Raw genomic sequence first — 19710 nt, forward strand, 5'->3', positions numbered from 1 at the left:
AGCATGGCTTCCATGACCTGATTCATCAAACTAGCATCCAGAACCTCAAGTGTGGTTTTGATCACTTAATGTGAACTATGTGATCAGGGCCAAACACATGATCAGTGGGTCCACCTTGGCAGTATCTAGTCTCTTCCTTCAAATCTTTGGATGAAGACCACAACTTTTCTATGGATACAGCTCACATAGTCAGCTGCAAATCACTGGGAGGTGACTGAGTGATGAGATCTGTATGCACAAATGCTGAGCTAGTCAGAACAAGCTGTCACTGAGTCTGTAGAAGTTTCTTGGTTACCACTGTACAGGATCTCACACTTAATTCCACTGAATCACTCTGGAGATTGTGGGGAAGTGCCAAGCTCAGCTACCCTCTGTGATCAACAGGGACTGGAGAGGTAAGCAGCCATGTGGCTTAAGCATAACTCCAAGGAACAACCTAGTCAGTCCGGGGGCTAACGTGAATCAAAGTACCCATGCATAAAAGACCATTGACAGAAACTATTGTCTTAAAGGTCTTTTCTCTTTTTCTTTTTTGTCTTTTTCTATCAGTATCTCTCTCTCTGTATTTGACTTTCCACTGTCTTTTTCTCTTGCGTCTGTCTATCTTCTATTTGTCTATCTTCTATCTGTCTATCTTCTACAGCTTCCTACTGTAGTTATCTATACCTTCTTGGGAATATATGCCTCATGCTTATGGGACCACAGTCATTGTTTGTCTGATTTAGCCAATGTTATCCACATGAAGAAAGAGGTTTCTACATGTAGACTGGCGCTACCAAAGATTTCTTGAGGGGAAGGGGTTAGGTTGCTGCAGTTCGCCAAAATGCAGTCTTGGGGCTTCTCCTTATGTGTAACAAAAGGTGACTCAGCACTCAGCCAATACCAACAGGGCAGGCTCAGTAGTTAACTATCTGTTGTTGATGTACAACTTCAACCTATAAAGTAAAAAAATTCCCTACCCTAGAGACTACCACTCAAAACAAGCTAATACAAATTTCAATATTCAATATTGACATTTCAATATATTAAATTGCACAGCAAGAATCACAATTGAGAATTCCACACTTAAAACACATGGATTAAAATGAAATTCAGCAGCGTTTTAAAATTCATGTTTAAAATCTAAATCATTACATATGTTGTAAGATAAAGTTTTAGTCATGCATCACAAAAAATGAGCCGATGCAATAAGAGTATTGCACAAATTCCTTGTTTTTCTCATTCATTCCACTTCATTATAGCTTTCATTTGGCAAAGACTTGGAAAAAGGGTTCCCTTTGAAATGACCAAAGAGTTCTGACTGTGTGAAAAACCATGAACACTTACTGATTTGTAATGGCTTCCTCTATGAATTTTTCTCCTTTCTATTTCTCTTCACTTACACACCTCATACTTGTCATCTTCATTATGCGATCGTTTTGTGTGTCTGTGTGTTGTAGGTTAGGAAGAGTTTCATCCTGATACAGTGAGAGAGCTCAAGCATAGTTCCTGTGCTGGAGGAGGAGCAGAGTGTACAAGTAGGTGTTGTGCTATCAGCTGCTGGGGGCTGCGTATGTGAAATAGTTTTTAAAAATCCAAATAGCTCTTCAGCATCTGTTTGTAAGCGAGGAGAGGGATAGGGTGAATTTAGTTTCCTATGGTCGCCTTCTCTACCATCCTGCTTAGCAATATGATTACTGCTTTTAGACAGAACTGCCCACTCACTCATAGCCCTGGCTTTGCATGCATGCCCCACTGAATTAGAGCCCTTGTGCTTAAATTGTTTAAGAAAAAATAAAAATGTGAAGCATGCATTCAGATGGCATATCATGTTTCTTGTTTTTATGAGTTATAATGATCTGCTCTTTTCTTCAGCCATTCATACCAATTTGGGAGCCAGATCATTGATTTGTCAAATGCTTGGGTTTGACAGGACCTCTACTGATTTCCTCTTTTTCTATTAAGGCTTGCATGAAGAGTGAAGAGGTCCAAATTTCTGAAAGAAATCCTCCTCGGCGCGCACAAGAGCCTCTTCATCAATGTAGACAGCTGCTCTTCTGGAAGCCACAAAATACTGCACTTTCCTCAAATTCCATCCCAGAACATACTTTAACCAGCCACAAACTGCAGCTGTGGACCTGCCGACGCCTGCGTTGCAATGAACATAGACAGTGTGCCCATTCTCCAGCAGCCCATGTAGGAGACAGACAGCCTGAGGCAACATCTGTACTCTACCTACGAATAAAAACAGAACTGTCAAATACATGCCAAGGAACGACAGTTAGAAGCTTTGTTAACAGTATTTCTTTAACATTCATTGTGCTATGCAAACATTGTTCCAGAACAAGCTATATATATTGTTGAAGGCTTTCACGGTCAGAGTTCATTGGTTCTTGTAGGTTATCCGGGCTGTGTAACCGTGGTTACACAGACCACGGTTACACAGCCCGGATAACCTACAAGAACCAAAGCTATATATAGTTCACTTATTTTCATTGGTTTAAAAACACACACACACTTTTCAGTTTGTGACTTGTATTTAGGGATTGCATTATGATGACACGTCAAGGATTTGCAGAAGAGCCAAAAGATAATAAATTCTTCAGTTTCTGGGTTTTCCAACTGCAATCCTTTCCAGGGGTCTGGCCATATGCAATGTAATGGGCTTAGTCCTGAGAGATCAGTGTGCAACCCTGTTTGCTAGATTGGGGCCTGCTGAGCAACGGCTCAACAAACCTTTAAAATGACACCTTATTTTTTCAAACAGTTTTGCACCTCCATATTTGTGTTTCTACCTATAACACCAATTTCACATCCTCTTTTGTGATGTTCTGCTATAACCATTAATATATAACCCATCCGAAGCACTATATGATGGCCCAATGTAGCAAACCATGTCTTCAAAAACTATTCAAACAAACCAGTTCTAAATACTTTATGGTGACTGCAAAGCAAACACATGATGGAGAGATTAGGGGTTTAGATTTACCTCATCAATGCACTTTAACCATCCATTCTTAATCTGAAAGCAGTGATTTTCAAACACTTCAGGACAATAGGACTTGCTCCACAAAAATAAAGGGTACCGCTATTAGCATCCTTTCTACTCTCACTCATTACAGAGTTCAAGGGCTATTTTTTTGTAATCAAATTGCAGCCAACTTACGGCGACCCCATAGGGTTTTCAAGGCAAGAGACTTTCAGAGGTGGTTTGCCCTTGGCTGCCTCTGCGTAGCAACTCTACACTTCCTTAGATGTCTCCCATCTAAGTACTAACCAGGGCTGACCCTGCTTAGCTTCCCAGATCAGATGAGTCTAGCCTGGGCTATCTGAATCATGCAAATTATATGGAAGGTCCTGGAAGGAGCCCATGTATGTGAATACTTCCATACTAGAAGTATAACATTTAGAGCTGTTCGTAACACTATTCGTATTCACTATAAAGTGAATCAGGTGATGAGCAACCTTAGCATACACTGCCCCAGGTAGATCAATAGTAGGAAGTATAATATGCAGATTGGCCCAGATACCAACTCAAACTTTTTCTTTAAAAGTTTGTTTTTTTAATTAATAAATACTATAAAAAACCTTTCATTTGCAGTTTGTATCTGAAGCAAATTAAATGCCTTGCAGCTTATTATAATTTAAAGACTCGAATTGAGATTTCTGCCAACACAAACCCAAAGGTTTTATTTAATTTAGTATAATTGGCAGAAAAACCAGTCCACTGATTTTTCAAGACAACTTTCCTTGCAGAGAATGTTAAATATATGCTGATTAGAGACAATTTAGACAAATGTACTCAAAATTCCACTGATGATCTAAAAAAAAGAAATCATTGCTTAAAGACTTCCTACAGAGATGGTGCTTGTTACCAGTCCAATTATATATCAGATGCTCTTTTAAGTTTAATATTATTGCTCACTTCCTACCAAACAAGTCAGCTTCACCATGAAATATCACTGCCTGTATCAAGTGATTGGCCAAAATTATGGAAGAAAGAGAGAACATGCACAGCAATGCACTGATGCTGTAGCACCATGTTGAACTGTAATTTGGATACTGTTTGATATCCAAATAATAATATTATTAATGGAAGTAAATTCACCTTTATGAATAATGCTTTGCAAGCATGGTGTAGTGGTTAAGGTGTCAGACTAGGACCTGGGAAATCCAGATTTGAATCCCCACTCACACCAAGGAAACTTGCGAAGTGACCTTGAGCCAGTCACATCGTCTCAGCTCTGACCCTGGGTAGTATTTTTTTTAATGAGTATGAATGGTTTTATTTGCATTTAGCCATAGGCCATTACAAACATGTCAAGGATACCACAGATACATAATAAAGGAAATATAAGGTTAATAAAATTCTGGATTGATAATATAATAAAACTATGCTAAAATATACATAATAAAACTATGCTAAACTCGATGCATTCAGAGAAATAATAAGTAAAAATTGTGGTGATGTCCCAATCAGCCAATGGGACCTGTATGTGTAAAGTGCCGTCAAGTCGCAGCCGACCTATGGCGACCCCTTATGGGGTTTTCAAAACAAGAGACTAACAGAGGTGGTTTGCCAGTGCCTTCCTCTGCACAGCAACCCTGGACTTCCTTGGTGGTCTCCCATCCAAATACTAACCAGGGCTGATCCTGCTTAGCTTCTGAGATCTGACGAGATCAGGCTGGACCTAGCAACCATTAAAATCAACCTGAAGGTTCAGATCTCTTAGCAACCATATTGGACCTTATTTTCTTTGCCGCCAGAGCATACAGGGAAGTCCTATAAGAAACAAATCCATCGTTGTCTTTTAACAAAAATACTAATTTCTCAGCACTAGGACAAGTGTTTAGGCAAGAAACCAACCCAGCAAGAAATTTAGCCCTGGGTTCCACTTATAGAGGGCATTCAAATAAGTAGTGGTATAAGTCCTTCAACCCTGACCTGGATGGCCCAGGCTAGCCTGTTGAGCAGAGCTTCTGCCTGAATGCTGAAGAGTTACAATTATGCATATCTTAATTCCCTGAAATTTTGTGATTGACTCTGATTCTTCCGGCAGCTATTTTGTGGTTTCTTTCACCACCCTGTGTCAGAATTCCTAACATGCCCGCAGGTTTCAAAAAGTTGAATAGCCCTGGCTTCGAGGAATATAGAGGAATGCCTCTTCAATGGAAGAAGAGGACCACACGCAGAAAGAAGATATAGGATTCAAACTTAAAAGCAACTATCAGTTGTTTATAACATTCTGCCAACTTTTTGAAATGAAAGATTACAGAGGAGAAAGATAGTTGGGGAAAATGGGTTGTGGAAATCATCCCCAAAAATCCCACCTCTCCTCCAGGGATCAATCCTTGTGATTTTGGCATCATACAAGCCAAGTGCTTGTCAGTCAATCAGAGCCGATGGAACTCCGTTGGATGGGAGGGGATGAGCCAGCCTCAGTTTAAGAAGGGGGAGGAACACAATTTCCTCAGACGGGATTTTGGTGGCTCTGGATGAAAACATCAGTTTAGCCAGGTTTTTATTTAACTTTTAGTTAGGGTTTGGGGTCGGCTTGTTTTAGTGAGACATATAAGCATCCTGATAAGGGCCTAAGAGTCCAGTAGCACCTTAAAGACTAACAAAAATATTTTCTGGTAAGGTATGAGCTTTCGTAGGGTATGAGGGTAGCTCATACCCTACCAGAAAATATTTTTGTTAGTCTTTAAGGTGCTACTGGACTCTTGCCCTTTTTGACTACTACAAACAGACTAACACGGCTACCCACTTTGATAAGGGCCTGACATTCTTAACTTACCTGCACAGGTTCTGTGGACAGGAGTTTGTTGTGTTAAAAGAGCAACTTGGAAAGGATCCTGTCTTTTATGGAAATAGGTTCCAGTTAAACCTTGTAAACTGAGGCAATCTGTCTGGAGAAAGGGGAATCAAATAGCTCTTCAGGGTTTATTTATGTTAACTGAGGCTCAGCTATGAAAAGGTTACTTTCATTGGGGAAAGACTGTAATCTATGGGAGTGAAGTTGATCTACTGAAATACTTATTTTCTGTTAAATAAACATTTGTTCATCTCCACTTGTATCTTGTCTGTCTAGTCCAGGGGTGGGGAACCTTTTTCCCACCAGGGGCCATTTGGATATTTATAACACCATTCGCGGGCCATACAAAATTATCAACTTAAAAATTAGCCCACCAAGCCCCAACCAGGCAGCTGCCCCAGATGACCCCCCCCAGCATGGGAAAGCAGGCAGGCATCCAACCGGTGGCACGCTCAAGGGGGAAAAGGTTCCTTTTCTTGGCAAAACAAACTCACATCTGCCTTGAATAGAGGCTATTCCTGTCCATGGGAGGGTGTGGATCACCAGTCTTAGATCCTTCTGAGCTAGAGATCTGCCAGGACCCACAAAGGGCCAGACCAAATGATTTAGCGGGCCTTAAACGGTCCCCGGGCCTGACGTTCCCCACCCCTGGTCTAGTCAAATATCTATGAAAAACTGATTTATAATTACCCCATAAATAATTACAGTCTTGGTCTAGCAGGTTTCGCAGGTTTTCAAATAAGAGACCCATTAATCAAAGCTTGTGTCCCTCTTTTTACCTGATTGTGGATGGTTGGAGTTTAAAGAATCCATAGGAGAGTCCATAGTGGAATATTAGACATTCTCAAGTCCAGTGGACAGTTGACTCAGAGTCCCCCCTCCCCCCATAGCCATCACAGGGATGCTTAACACTTTTCACTCCCATTGTTTTTCCACTCAAAACTGCTGGTGCAATCTTAACTGGAGGGATTTACTTTCAGAAAACAAGCCAGGCTCACTATAATAATGTTTGAAAATGAAGAAGTGGTTTCTCAGATGTGGCATAACAGGATTTGAGGAAAACTAAGGACAAATGGGCAGGGAACACACAAGCAGAATAGCCATGATTCAGAGATGCAGAGAAAGGCAAAATCAAGTAAAGATAATACACACAGGACCAGGGCACAGCCAAGGAGCAAAACATCTGGTAAACAGCTTATTAATCTCTAAACATGTTGCATGGAGGATAACAGTAACTTTCATGAATGTTACAGCCAATTGTTCACATAATGCAGCTATCTTGATAGATAAAAATCTTGGTAGATTTTTCTTTCTCCAGCATACTCTGCTGAAGGTACAATCTAAACTTTACCTTCTGTACTCATGTCTGGTGTTGGCATCCAGACATAAGCAAGGCCTTCTTCTTTGTACAGCTTCATGAGAACCTCTGGGGTCATAGGTTCTGGATAGCGGTTACATCCCCAGGAATTCTGAACAATATCCCATTCGGTCTGGAAGTTCATTATAGCTGTAATACCCAACTCATGTTTTAGCTTCACAGTCACATGCTCCACTTGACGAGGGCAACTTCCCAGCCATAGATTTGGCAAAATTCTATCAGGGATAAATATGTTAAAATACTGCATGTTAAAATACTTAGAGATTTTCTATAACCAATCATATAACATGTAGCATAGCTATGGCTGCAGTAGCAGCATGCATTGCTCTACAGGCTGCCCACATTTGTGGCAATCTGTTCTTACTCTTACTCACAGTGCTCTCATCTTTTCAGCCTTATCTTGGAAGTAAAAATCAACCTACTGTTCCAGCAGAAGAAAGTATGAGTAGACACATGCAAAGAGCATAAGGGGACACTGACAGCCAGCCAGAGGGACCCAAATTCTTTTTTAGAAGGGGGGACTCTGACAGAGGTCTCCTGGTTACACCATGTGCACATTGGTTCATTAAAACCAACTGGTCCTTTGGTTCTTAAAAGCTATCACTAGTTTCCTGACAGAAAGGAAACAGCTCTTCAGACTTCCCTAGATGTAAATAAGCCTGCTAAAATAGAATGTTCCCTCTCACTATTATCTTGATGGTTACTGGCAATTAAAAAACAAACAAACTGGAGAATGCGAAACGATGTGAGATGACAGCTTTGCATCCCTGATGGCTTTCCTGGGAGAACAACTCTCTGGAAGGTAAAAGCATGGAAAGAAAGTAATGATCTCTGAACACAATTAACAAATGAGAACACACTTTGTTATTGCAATATACAAAGGTGCTTGACTGACCCAGCCAAAACATTTTAGAACTGTTTTCTGAAGTCTGTAGAAGGTTGTAGAATTCTGGATGGTCTTGCTTCGGACTGAATGTGAGTGTGGTGAGGTGGTCATATTTTTGAAAACTCTCCATTAAAAAACTCTTTATATGTTGCTGAGACAGCTATGCTTAAACACCTCTCCCAGCTATGCTAATTTACTAGATGTTATTTACATACAGAAGTACTTGCAATATAGATTGATATTGTCTGCAGTTGTAACACCTCATTCTACTAACATATTGTTCACAATGTGCCATGGTTCTCATTGGTACAGTCAGGTGAAAAACCAACCTCACCCTTATAGCAGTTTAGGCCTCATGAGCCAGCCTACCTCCTATTTCAACAGTCCAAGTAGAATCATAGAATCATAAAGTTGGAAGGGACCACCAGGGCCATCAAGTCCAACCCCCTGCACAATGCAGGAAATTCACTACTACCTCCCCCTCCTCCACACCCCTAGTGACCAGAAGATGGCCAAGATGCCCTCCCTCTCATCATCTGCCTAAGGTCACAGAGTCAGCATTGCTGACAGATGGCCATCTAACCTCTTCTTAAAAACCTCCAGGGAAGGAGAGCTTACCACCTCCCGAGGAAGCCTGTTCCACTGAGGAACCGCTCTGTTAGAGAATTCTTCCTAATGTCTAGACGGAAACTCTTTTGGTTTAATTTCAACCCGTTGGTTCTGGTCCGACCTTCTTGAGCAACAGAAAACAACTCGGCCCCTCCTCTATATGACAGCCCTTCAAGTACTTGAACATGGTTATCATATCCCCTCTCAGTCTTCTCTTCAGGCTAAACATACACAGCTCCTTCAACCTTTCCTCATAGGACTTGGTCTCCAGACCCCTCACCATCTTTGTTGCCCTTCTCTGGACACGTTCCAGCTTGTCTACATCTTTCTTAAATTGTGGTGCCCAAAACTGAACACAGTACTCTAGGTGAGGTCTAACCAGAGCAGAGTAAAGCGATACCATCACTTTGCATGATCTGGACACTATACTTCTGTTGATGCAGCCCAAGACTGCATTTGCCTTTTTAGTTACAGCATCACACTGCTGACTCATGTTCAGTGTTTGGTCTACTAAGACCCCAAGATCCTTTTCACACACACTACTGCTCAAACAAGTCTCCCTCATTCTATAATTATGCATTTGATTTTTCCTAATAGATCATTACCCATAACCAATGGTAACATGACATAGATCATGCTATAACATCATCTGTCTGAGCTTGTCCCATTACTTACTGTGAAAAAATGCATTTTTCTTTGGAGGTTTGAACCAAGCAAAACCTTCACTTTGCATTTTAAAAAGTCTTTCTCATTTGGCTGAGAACAGGCAGGAGGGGGGAATTCAGCTCAACTGCTTTCCGGCCTCACTTCAGCCACCCTTTTAGAAATGCTAACAGGTTTAGCTTGGGCCAGTCACATACTCTCAGCCCTGACCCTGGCTAGTATTCGGATGGGAGGAAAACAAAAAAACAAAAAGTCTAGCTAGAGACAATGGGATGATCCAGGTCTCCCCACCTCCCCCCACAGTGATAACTAGCAGGGAACAGAGATTTGGAAGAATTAAGTCTTCACAAAGTCTTCCAGAAAAATCTCTTGGAAACTTCAGGAAAAGATTCTTTGATCTGACCTGACGTGGTCAGTGGAAGGACAAAGGGAGATGATCAAACTCCTGAGAGCAAGGAGGAGGGTTTTTTTTGTGCTGACTCCATTGAAGCAGACAAAACTTTTGCCTGAGGTCTGTAGGAGGCAGCCATTGCCATGTGCTGGTCTGCATGCCTGAAAGAGGCTTCACGGCAATAGAAAACCTATAGATCATCTACAACTTTCTAAGCTTAGGAGCCTGCCTCATATTTAACATCTGCTCGGGCATGTATAGGGGGAGGGACAGAGGAATTGTGTTTTACCTTTTTCTTTTGAATCCCTTGCTCAGTCTAAAGGTCATAACAGAAGAGATGTTGGGAGAACTATGAGCAGAACTTTTCATCATCTTATAAATTTCAACCAAGTGGTGCTATAGAGACAGAGTTTAATTCTTTAATATACAGAGAGTTTAACCCATGTATGGTTTCTCCTACTGAAACTGATCTCTCCCCTGGCTGCTATTAACCTGGTCATCTAATCTGTTTTGACCCATCCACACAAAAGCAATTGGGTTTGTTGTTTTCTTCTCCTAATTCAAAGCCTGGTAATTCCTAGCCTGGTAACTCCTATTCTAAGCCTGGTAATTCGCATATATGTTTGGAGTAGACAAAACAGCAGAAAAAAAATCCAGCCTTCATGGCATCCTATTCTGTTCTCCCACACTGATTAGGGCCAAAAACTGATATGAGAATGAGTTGCTGGACACAATAATGGTACAAACTTAATCCTGCCATTTGGTTATCTCTGATCTAGTCATCATAACAGTTCCTGGGATCTTGGCCTTTCCTGATGCTTTGCTTAGAAGCAATTTGAGTAGAGGCCATCAAAATGGATTCTCCAGAACAAAAGCAAATTTTGAAGTGTGATACTTGACCGCTATAACCACAATATTATGTGGTTAAATGATTCAACCACTTAAGCCATAAACACTTACTGCCACTTAATGCTCTCACACCAATGTCTGCAAGTCCCACTTTCCATGAGAAAGAAAAAAGCACAAGATTTCTCTGCTTCTTTTCCTATATCTATCTAATGTATGATCCTACTCTAAATTAGTACCAAATATTAATGGAAACTGAGATACATAAAACGGAAGCATACGTATCATAGCAAATCAAGAAAACAGAGAAAAGTGAACATTACTCTTGCTGTACTTCATACCGACCCAAAATGTTGGCTACCAATTGTAAGCAACATCTTTTTTGACACTGGTTGAAAACAGAAGCCTGCTACAAAGACTGAATAGCAAGGCAGCTCTTAAAGGTATCCGTTCAGTCTTGGATACTCATAGGGACAAGGATTCCCACTGATGACCAGACATTCTCAAGTAAGTGCCTGAGAACAAATTCCTCCACACATGCCTCATCAGGCTAGGCATACTTTCTCTCTCCATGACACTGGATGTGAAACAATTTGATCTTAGACCTGTACAGAAATTGACATCCTTTTTTCTCAATCACGACTGGAGATTGGGCGGTCAGTAACATTCTGAAAGAGGAGCCAACATAGGCAGAGTAAACACAGAAATGCACAACTAGTTTTTGTCTGTCTCTATCCTTTTAATTATTTTAATGAAGCTAAAGCATGAATGCTTGAATGAATCCATTCCCAACTTTGCACACTCTTAATTAAATTCGAAAATTCACTCTAGATACCGCTGAAGCTACAAATTCTTTTATTTAATCAATACACATTTGAATCATCATCTTACCCAAAGAGATGTTGTGGGCCCAAAGCTGTAAAAGATCATTGCTGTTCTGACATTGTACACTGCCACTATGAAGCATTAAAAAAATTATCAGGCTCATAAAATTCCTTCTAGTCCCAAGAGCAACTCATCCCTGTCCAGAAGGCTTGTAAAAGTAGGTCTGTGTAGGAAGACTTTAAGTGGTACATTTAAATTGCTTATCTATAATGAGACACTATATGGCCATCACCTATGGTTAAGGCTAAATACTTTCCAAAACTAAGTTCTTTTGCAAAAGAAATTGGCAATAAAGCTATTCACCTGCCATTAAATTTGTTTAAATTGCTGATTTTGTTTAGTTGAAAGCCAATGCACTTTTTAATAGCAATGAATTCTTCCTTTATCTACTTAATCAGCCCCTAAGCTTTTAGGAACTACAGATCTCTGCTTGGCCAATCAAGTATTCTGATTCAGTCTCTCCTGAAGTCGCTTTGAATTGCACTTGGCAAGCATGCTTCCAGTGTCTTAGAAATGTTCACATGGTAAGCACAATTGATCTGATCTCTTGGCATGCCTAAGTCCATTGATTTCAATTTTGATAACCAATTTTGGCTTCCTGACATTCATAGATGATTTTTAAAAAATAGTTTAGGGCGCTCAGTGAGAATACCATCATGCACTGCAAGGGTCCTATGCAATGGGGGACATACATTTTTGGGACCTTGCAAGGACCTTGAGGCCCAAATGGCAGAGAACAGGGGGGTGGGGTGGAATCCTTTAAAATGGGCCGTGCAGTGAGCCCCCACCAGCTATGAGGTCTGGGTAAGCACTGTTATCTTCTTCAGTGGGGTTGTTCTATGGCAGATTCATTGGTTCATTCTCTAAGAGAGGTAGAAGGTCATCAGAGGGGGCTTGTTAGGATAAAGAGATGAAAATCTGATTTTGTTTGGTATTAAAATGCACAAGCGAGATGAGTGCAGCCTGAATTGAGGATTCAGATGTCTTTTTATGGCTCTGATTGGTTCTAGCCTAAGGGCTGAGCTATAGAATTATTAAGCCGTGCATCAACAAAGGATTTGAGGATCCAGCTGCCAAAACGTAGGCTATGAATAGATTCTGGCGAGCTCAGCAAGCCCATACAGCTGGGAGTTCGGGCGCTGCAAGTCCCCAAGAAAAATTTGAAATTTGACCAATTACAGGGACATTTTGAGGCCATATGAAATGGGTATTAGAGCATATTCTAAGGTCAATATTAAGTACTTCAACCCATTGGCTTATGATTCTTTCACTAAAATAGCCTTATTTTAATAACAAACAGTTAAAAAGACTCCACTGATTTTGTTGAAAAATTCACTCATTAAAAAAAAAGTTGCTTCAGGGCCCCTCCAGGATTAGGGGCCTTGAAGCTTAAGCTTCTTTAGTTTCATAGTAGATCCACCTGTGCAATGCCAGGGCCTCTTAGGAGGTGATAAAAAGGATTTGGTTGGTCCTTTTGCAATGAAATTGTTGTGCCAAGACATCTGTACAAACCTTCTTAGAGGATGGCCCTGTGAGGTGTAATGCTAATCTAATTGATGAAGGAAGATGCAGACACTTGCCAGCAGTATGATCTGCATCAGCATGCAGATTTTATGTAAACTTTAGCAGACATGCAGAAACAGCAGCAACCTAGTTGAAGAAAGGGATTGATTAATGAAGAACTTATACATTACTAAAACAGCACAGCTGTAAAATTTGTGAATGCTCATCATTATTTTGATCTATTTCAGGATGAACAGGATTCAGTATTTAGAATCTTTCTTACTCACTACTGAAACCACATAGTATAAGACAATTTTACTGCAGGGTTTTTAATTTAATGGAATGAATTAGGCTACAATACATTTTCTATGTTTATTTCCCCCTCTTTTCACTATTGGTGGCACCATGATAGAAAGTAATTAAGGACTGGCATATTTTCTTCTTAGATGCAATTTAGTCTACTTATCTGGAATAATCACGTGGGAACATACTTGGCGACTAAAAAGAGATGCCTGTTTTCGTCATCACCACTGAACACCACAACTATGGAACAATATGCCATCATTTAAAAACTCAGTGTTTTGCAACATCCAAAAGTCCTGTTTCGTGATCTACCAGGTGAGCAGTTTATGAAGATTTTGTCTCAATTTGGCGACATAAGAGAAGAAAACTAAAGACCAAGAATCAAAAGATAAGAAAGATATATTGGTATGCATATACCAAAATTTAAAAGTGTTTGAAGACTCTTATATTTACTGACTTCAAGAAAGAAATATATTTAAAAATCCCAGCTAAAGTATGAAAGAGGAAATATTTAATTGAGATATATATCATTAGAAGGAGGTATACATTAGCATTATAAGGCTACACATTTCTCTCCTTGAGAAAAAAACACCTGACTATGGTTATTCACATTCTGGTTACATCTGGTTTAGGTTAATGTAATGTGTACTGTGTGGGGTGCCTTTGAAGATCTTTTAGAGGTTTTAACTGGTACCAAGTACGGCAGCAAGATTTCTGACTTGCATTGTTTGCAAATCATATTTTGCTACCTTTAAAAGAACTACATTGGTTGAATCATTTGCATTACCAGCCAGAACTAGTGATTACTACATCAGCAGGGCAATCCTAATAACACTTTCTTGGAAGTAAGCCCCACTGAATAGAACTGAGTAGGGTTCTGAGTAGACCTACTTAGTATTGCTCTCTAAAGAGCTCAGGATCAAGATACTTATGTCATCCTAAGAAGGTCTACTCACAATTTTATTCAGCTCTATTCAATGGAGTTTACTCCCAAGAAAGTATTCCTATGATTTCACTGATAAAGGACTACTGGGTCACATATGAGACTGCCAGGTTTTTAGGACAATTTTACAGGCCCTCTTCTGGATGCTTCCACTTTCTGAAGTAGGAAGGGTGGGCAAAGAATCAGGGCCTTCCCAGTTATTGTGCATTGGTTATGGAACAACCTTCTTACATTTCTCTGGTTAGCACTGAGGCTGCATTTTGTTAATTTACCCTGTTGGGTGGGATGTATTTCCCAGTATTTCTATACTGTTGTGCAGCAGCACGGCTTGGTGTTGAACTTCTTATGGGAAGGGTTAATTTCTCCTTTATTGCAATGAAGTATGTATCACCATGGCCCCTTTTCGTGGGTTTAATTTTAATGTGAGAAAATGCAGTTTCTTTCAAACTTCTTCACATTTTTATCTGTTAATATATAACCCTGTTAAAATGGTTTGGGGGAAGAATGTGGAATGAGACACATCATGATTTTCAAGTTCTCAGTGTTGCTTAACCAATAAAAAGAAAATGAAATACATGTTTCATGCAGATTGGCAAACTGACAGAGCTCAGTTTTGATCATAGTTCGCAGAGGATTTGAAAAACATTCTTAACTGTTATTGGAGTTATATATCTGGCCCCCTGAGTATCACAGTAAAATCTCCCACTGCATACAATTAAAGTTGGAAATGGGAGATTTTTTAAAAAAACAATAGGCCTCTTAAGCACATTCTCTACAAACAGAGCTGCAATTCAACTGCTTGGGATTTTGTTTTTTCCTTATTCTACAAAAACAAGAAGTCTCTTGGGGAAAGATAGCAATAATTCTGTAATGTTTGTTTACTTCAGAAACAATACAACATTGTTCTAAAGTCTTATAGGGAAACTAAACAGAGCATGTAAGTTTGTTTTCTGGTAAACTACATGCAGGCTGCAGCTTTACCTGCTAAAATACAAAAGCTTTAAATAATTCCAGGCCAATATACAGACCAAGGAGCCCCGTGGCGCAGAGTGGGAAGCCGCAGTACTGCCAAGCTCTGCTCACGACCTGAGTTCGATCCCAACGGGAGTTGGTTTCAGGTAGCCGGCTCAAGGTTGACTCAGCCTTCCATCCTTCTGAGGTCAGTAAAATGAGTACCCAGCTTGCTGGGGGTAAAGGGAAGATGACTGGGAAGGCACTGGCAAACCACCCTGTAAAACAAAGTCTGCCTAGTAAACGTCGGGATGTGACATCACCCCATGGGTCAGGAATGACCCGGTGCTTGCACAGGAGACCTTTACCTTTTTATTATACAAATCAATGACATAATGTAGTCTCATCTGTAGGTTTTGTTGCCCACCAGAATCTGAACTTTTTTGCATGACAAGTGATCAACTGCATATGAGGTGGCTGAAAAGAGCAGCCCACTGTGAGCTCTTGTGTTTCCAGAAATAGTGAGGAAGAAGAGGCATAGAGAAAGAATGCTGATATGTATCTTTGTGTTCATACTCTGTATCAGTATTACTAGAGACAGTGTGAAAGCTGTTAATGAAACCTGTGACTCTCTATCTATTACAGGTATTAACTAGCTTAGTAGAACTACTGAAGGGGTTTCTCCTGATTAGGTTTGAGTTGTAGCTAAATACATTTGACTTTATGCCTCATTCTTTCACAGCCCCTTGACCCTGCTGTTCGTTTTTTCAAACCTTCTACATGAAATGACTGCACAGTGAGGATCCACTGATATTATCTGAAGAAAAAACCTTTGATGGACTACAGCTCACTTCTTCAGATAATATCAGTGGATCTTCACTGTGCAGTCATTTCATGTAGAAGGTTTGAAAAGCTGTAAAGTTAAGAACCAGTATTTTAAACTGAATTAAAAGAAAATAGGCCAATGCAGCCATTTAAGAACAGGTATTTTAAGCTGCAAACAACTACATCCAGTTATCTAATGGGTTGCTGAATTCTGAATTAATTGAAGCTTCCAAGTTGTCATTAATGGCAGCTCCTCATACAAATGTTTTGCAATGAATGTTATAGTAACATACATCAGTGGGCGTAAATCAGAAGAGTCTAGGTAACAGCACAGTTTATGAGACAGATGTAATTGGAAAAAAATGTTCTTAGCAACCACATCAACCTGCTTTTCCAACAATAAAGCTGGTTCCAAGTGAATTCCCAAATTCTTTAAGAATTGCTAAAGATAACTTTCTTCCATCCATGGCAGGCAGGTCAGCCCCTCCAGCTAGTTGGGCAGCATCACTTGTGTCTTTTGTGGATTCCCCCCTCAGTTACTTAAACACAAAATACCCATTTAAGACACCTACAGAAACTTCCAGAGTCTTAGATAAAATAATACAGATCTTGTAATACAGAAATAATACAGAAATCCACATAGTGATGACAACCAACCCAATCTTTGTGTGTGTGTGGTGTTTTTGCCACATATTTATTTATTTCACTGATATGTAATCAATCATTTTGGGCTCTTAGGAGGAAAGCCTCCTAAATAAAATAAATTCTATATGCTCTTACTTTGGAATAAGTCCTGATTTATATGGATGATTTTAAATAGAACCATATTCAGAAACTTTACCTCAGTGTGACTTCTAAGTAAAGGTCCATAGGACCAAGCTGCAGATTACCTACAAGTAGTTTTAAGACTACACCATAATAATAACTGCATAAGTCTTTATGGAGACATTACTTTATATAACTCTGATCTATGCTACTTTTGTCATTTACAGCACAATGGTATGCAAAGTTACTCCAGTTGAAGTCAGTTGACTTCAGTAGGCTTTGACTGGGATGACTCAGCATAGGACTGCGTTGTTAGTTACTTATTTGGGCCATTTAATTGTTAAATGACATACGGAATATGTTTAACTTTCATAAGTCATTAGGAGGGTCAGTGCTATTCAGTCTGAAATCAATGGCAAAATTTCCACCATCTTCCAAAAGCCCAGGATAAACCCATTAGCATGCATTAAAAGCAACCCAAGTCTTGTCCCCTGTTTTAAATGAGAGCCTGTATTCAGACTCTCTTTAAAACTTACATACAATCAATTCCTTTTCCTCTGTAGCTCATTATTTTTGAGCCTTGTTACTGAGGCAGTTGCTATTGAATTCCTATAGCCAAAGAGAGGAAAATGGACCTCAGAATTTAGTTCCAAAGGAGAAATCCCACTAGGTATCTTAGCTCTGCTCCTAATTAATTATTTAACCACAGGGCATCATTTTAGGTTTCTGCTCAAATGGCACAGCTCACTGAATTCCACTTAAAAGTCATCCCTTTCCTCACCATCGTTGAGGTTATTAAAAAAACCACTCCAGGGTGACACTTTGCACAAAGGTTATTTTTCTTTAAACAGCTGAATTCCGCCCCCACCCACTCCCATTGTTTATACTCTACTCAAATCAAACAAAAACAGACAGTTTTTCTTCCAGAGGTTCAGGTTGCATAATTCAGTGGTGACTTGAATTTTATTAATGATGAATAGGACCATTATAAGCCTTCAATATAATCTGACTCCATGGATTTTGTAGATGCAAAGCAAAGAGGCATGACAGAAACTAAATCGAAACTACTGTACCACAAAAATCTTTTACCATAAAAAAAATTCACATCAGCTTCTCAGAGAGATAAAAGCTAACGTCTTTTGAGCAGAAGACTCTATTTGAGGTAAGTAACAAAGCAATCTTGAAAACTACTGATACCAGTCTCCAAGGTGGCATTCCCATCCTGCATGAAGGCCATGTTGTCAAGAATCTGTAGGGATGCTGCCATTGATTCTTTGGAACTGCAATGGTTGGACTGAGAGTGTGACTAGAATCTGGTGGATCACCCAACGGTTATCTAATGGCTGCATCTGGATTGGAGGCTACTATGTAGTGGTCCCTGTGCTATTTTAAACCATTACTAGTTTTTGGTCTTCATTTGAAGTATCTTGTGCCTGAAACACAAAACCTCAGATTTAGCAACACAGATCTCCATGCAGAAGAAAGTTATTGTCCACATAGCTGGTGAAGATTTGCGCCTGTACCCCGATGCTCATCCAGTCCCCGCTTAACCTGGCTTCCCATGACTATTAGAGCATATGGGAATGGGCTATTTACCGTTCTGTGTAATTAGAACTAGACTGGAATTGCAAGGTTATTTGGGTGGGAAAGTTCTCTCTCTCTCTCTCTCTCTCTCTCTCTCTCTCTCTCTCTCTCTCTCTCTCTCTCTCTCTCTCTCTCTCTAACTTTCCCACCCAAATAACCTTATAATTCCAGTAAAAGCAATATATATATTGCTGTGGCTTTTACACAGACTTTAAACAAACCAAGCCTATCAAAAAGTTCACATTTTATTAAATCTTAATTTGAGTCTTCTCCTTTACCAAGGGCTGGCTCCTTAGTACAGACAAAGTGGCAAATCTGTCTTTTCTATAGCTATACATATACTAGTGGTTTCTCCTTCACACATGAGAATTATTATGCAAAATAGTGACATGGTATTCCTTCTGTTTTACTATATAACGTTTTCTAGGCATTAGTTGCAACTCAACCAAATTTCACAGAGAATAATATTTAAAGAGCAAGTTTTGCCATATGGTGCACTCATAGCTCCAACCCAGTTTGTTTTATGTTACTCATCCTCAGTCCCACGGGTTGCCAGGAAGCATTTTGCACCTGCATTATTACAACTTTTTGGCCTAATTTACAAGAAACAACCTTTGCTTATCTCCAAGTGACAGGCTCCTGGTATTGTACCTGTCTTCCAATCTGATACTTACTGCTGCCTAGCTTTGTGAATATGACTCTGGGTTCTATTTCTGCTGTCAGCTTGTGACTTGGATCATTTCTGCCTGACAGCAAGTTTCTTATCTCCTCTCTTTGTTTTTCCTATTTATTCGCTCTATGGGTCAACACCTGACATTTGTTATTACCAGTATCAGTCAACATGTTGAATCAGCTTCGAGTCTGCAGGTGGTATAGAATGCTATTCAGAATCTTGTTGACCAGACATAATATATGTATTCTACACTGGAAAGTTTGAAGGACTGCCCTTTGATATTCAAATAAAGCAAACAGCGTTAAATAAAGTGAACAGCATTCATTGTTAAAATAAGCATACCACTAACTATTTTTACTGTCATTTGGCATGATGTCAGAAGTTTTTAGAATTCCATAAGGAAAATACCTGACCAGATTTTTATACTGACCAATTCCTAACTATTGACCTTCCCAGTGAGCGTAGGAGCCAGCGTGGTGTAGTGGTTAAGAACGGTGGTTTGGAGCGGTGGAGTCTGATCTGGAGAACTGGGTTTGATTCCCCAGTCCTCCACATGAATGGCGGAGGCTAATCTGGTGAACCAGATTTGTTTCCCCACTCCTACACAAGAAGCCAGCTGGGTGACCTTGGGCAAGTCATGCTCTCTCAGCCTCACTCACCTCACAGGGTGTCTGTTGTGGGGAGGGGAAGGGAAGGCGATTGTAAGCCAG

General features: G+C 40.0%; 1 protein-coding gene across 1 annotated transcript in view; it reads right to left on the reverse strand.

Moving 5' to 3' along the window:
• Nucleotides 1-1886: 1886 nt before the first annotated feature.
• EPM2A (EPM2A glucan phosphatase, laforin) overlaps nucleotides 1887-19710 on the reverse strand; it is a 45241-nt gene continuing 27417 nt past the window's right edge. Inside the window, exons 3-4 of the mRNA XM_056853275.1 lie at nucleotides 7147-7388; nucleotides 1887-2214 (exon numbers count right to left, since the gene is read on the reverse strand). Coding sequence (XP_056709253.1) covers nucleotides 1940-2214; nucleotides 7147-7388 — 517 coding nt within the window. The 3' untranslated portion in view covers nucleotides 1887-1939. The remainder of the gene's footprint in view (nucleotides 2215-7146; nucleotides 7389-19710) is intronic.

Source organism: Euleptes europaea, chromosome 7 (genome assembly GCF_029931775.1).
Source record: "Euleptes europaea isolate rEulEur1 chromosome 7, rEulEur1.hap1, whole genome shotgun sequence".
NCBI classification, from domain to species: domain Eukaryota; kingdom Metazoa; phylum Chordata; class Lepidosauria; order Squamata; family Sphaerodactylidae; genus Euleptes; species Euleptes europaea.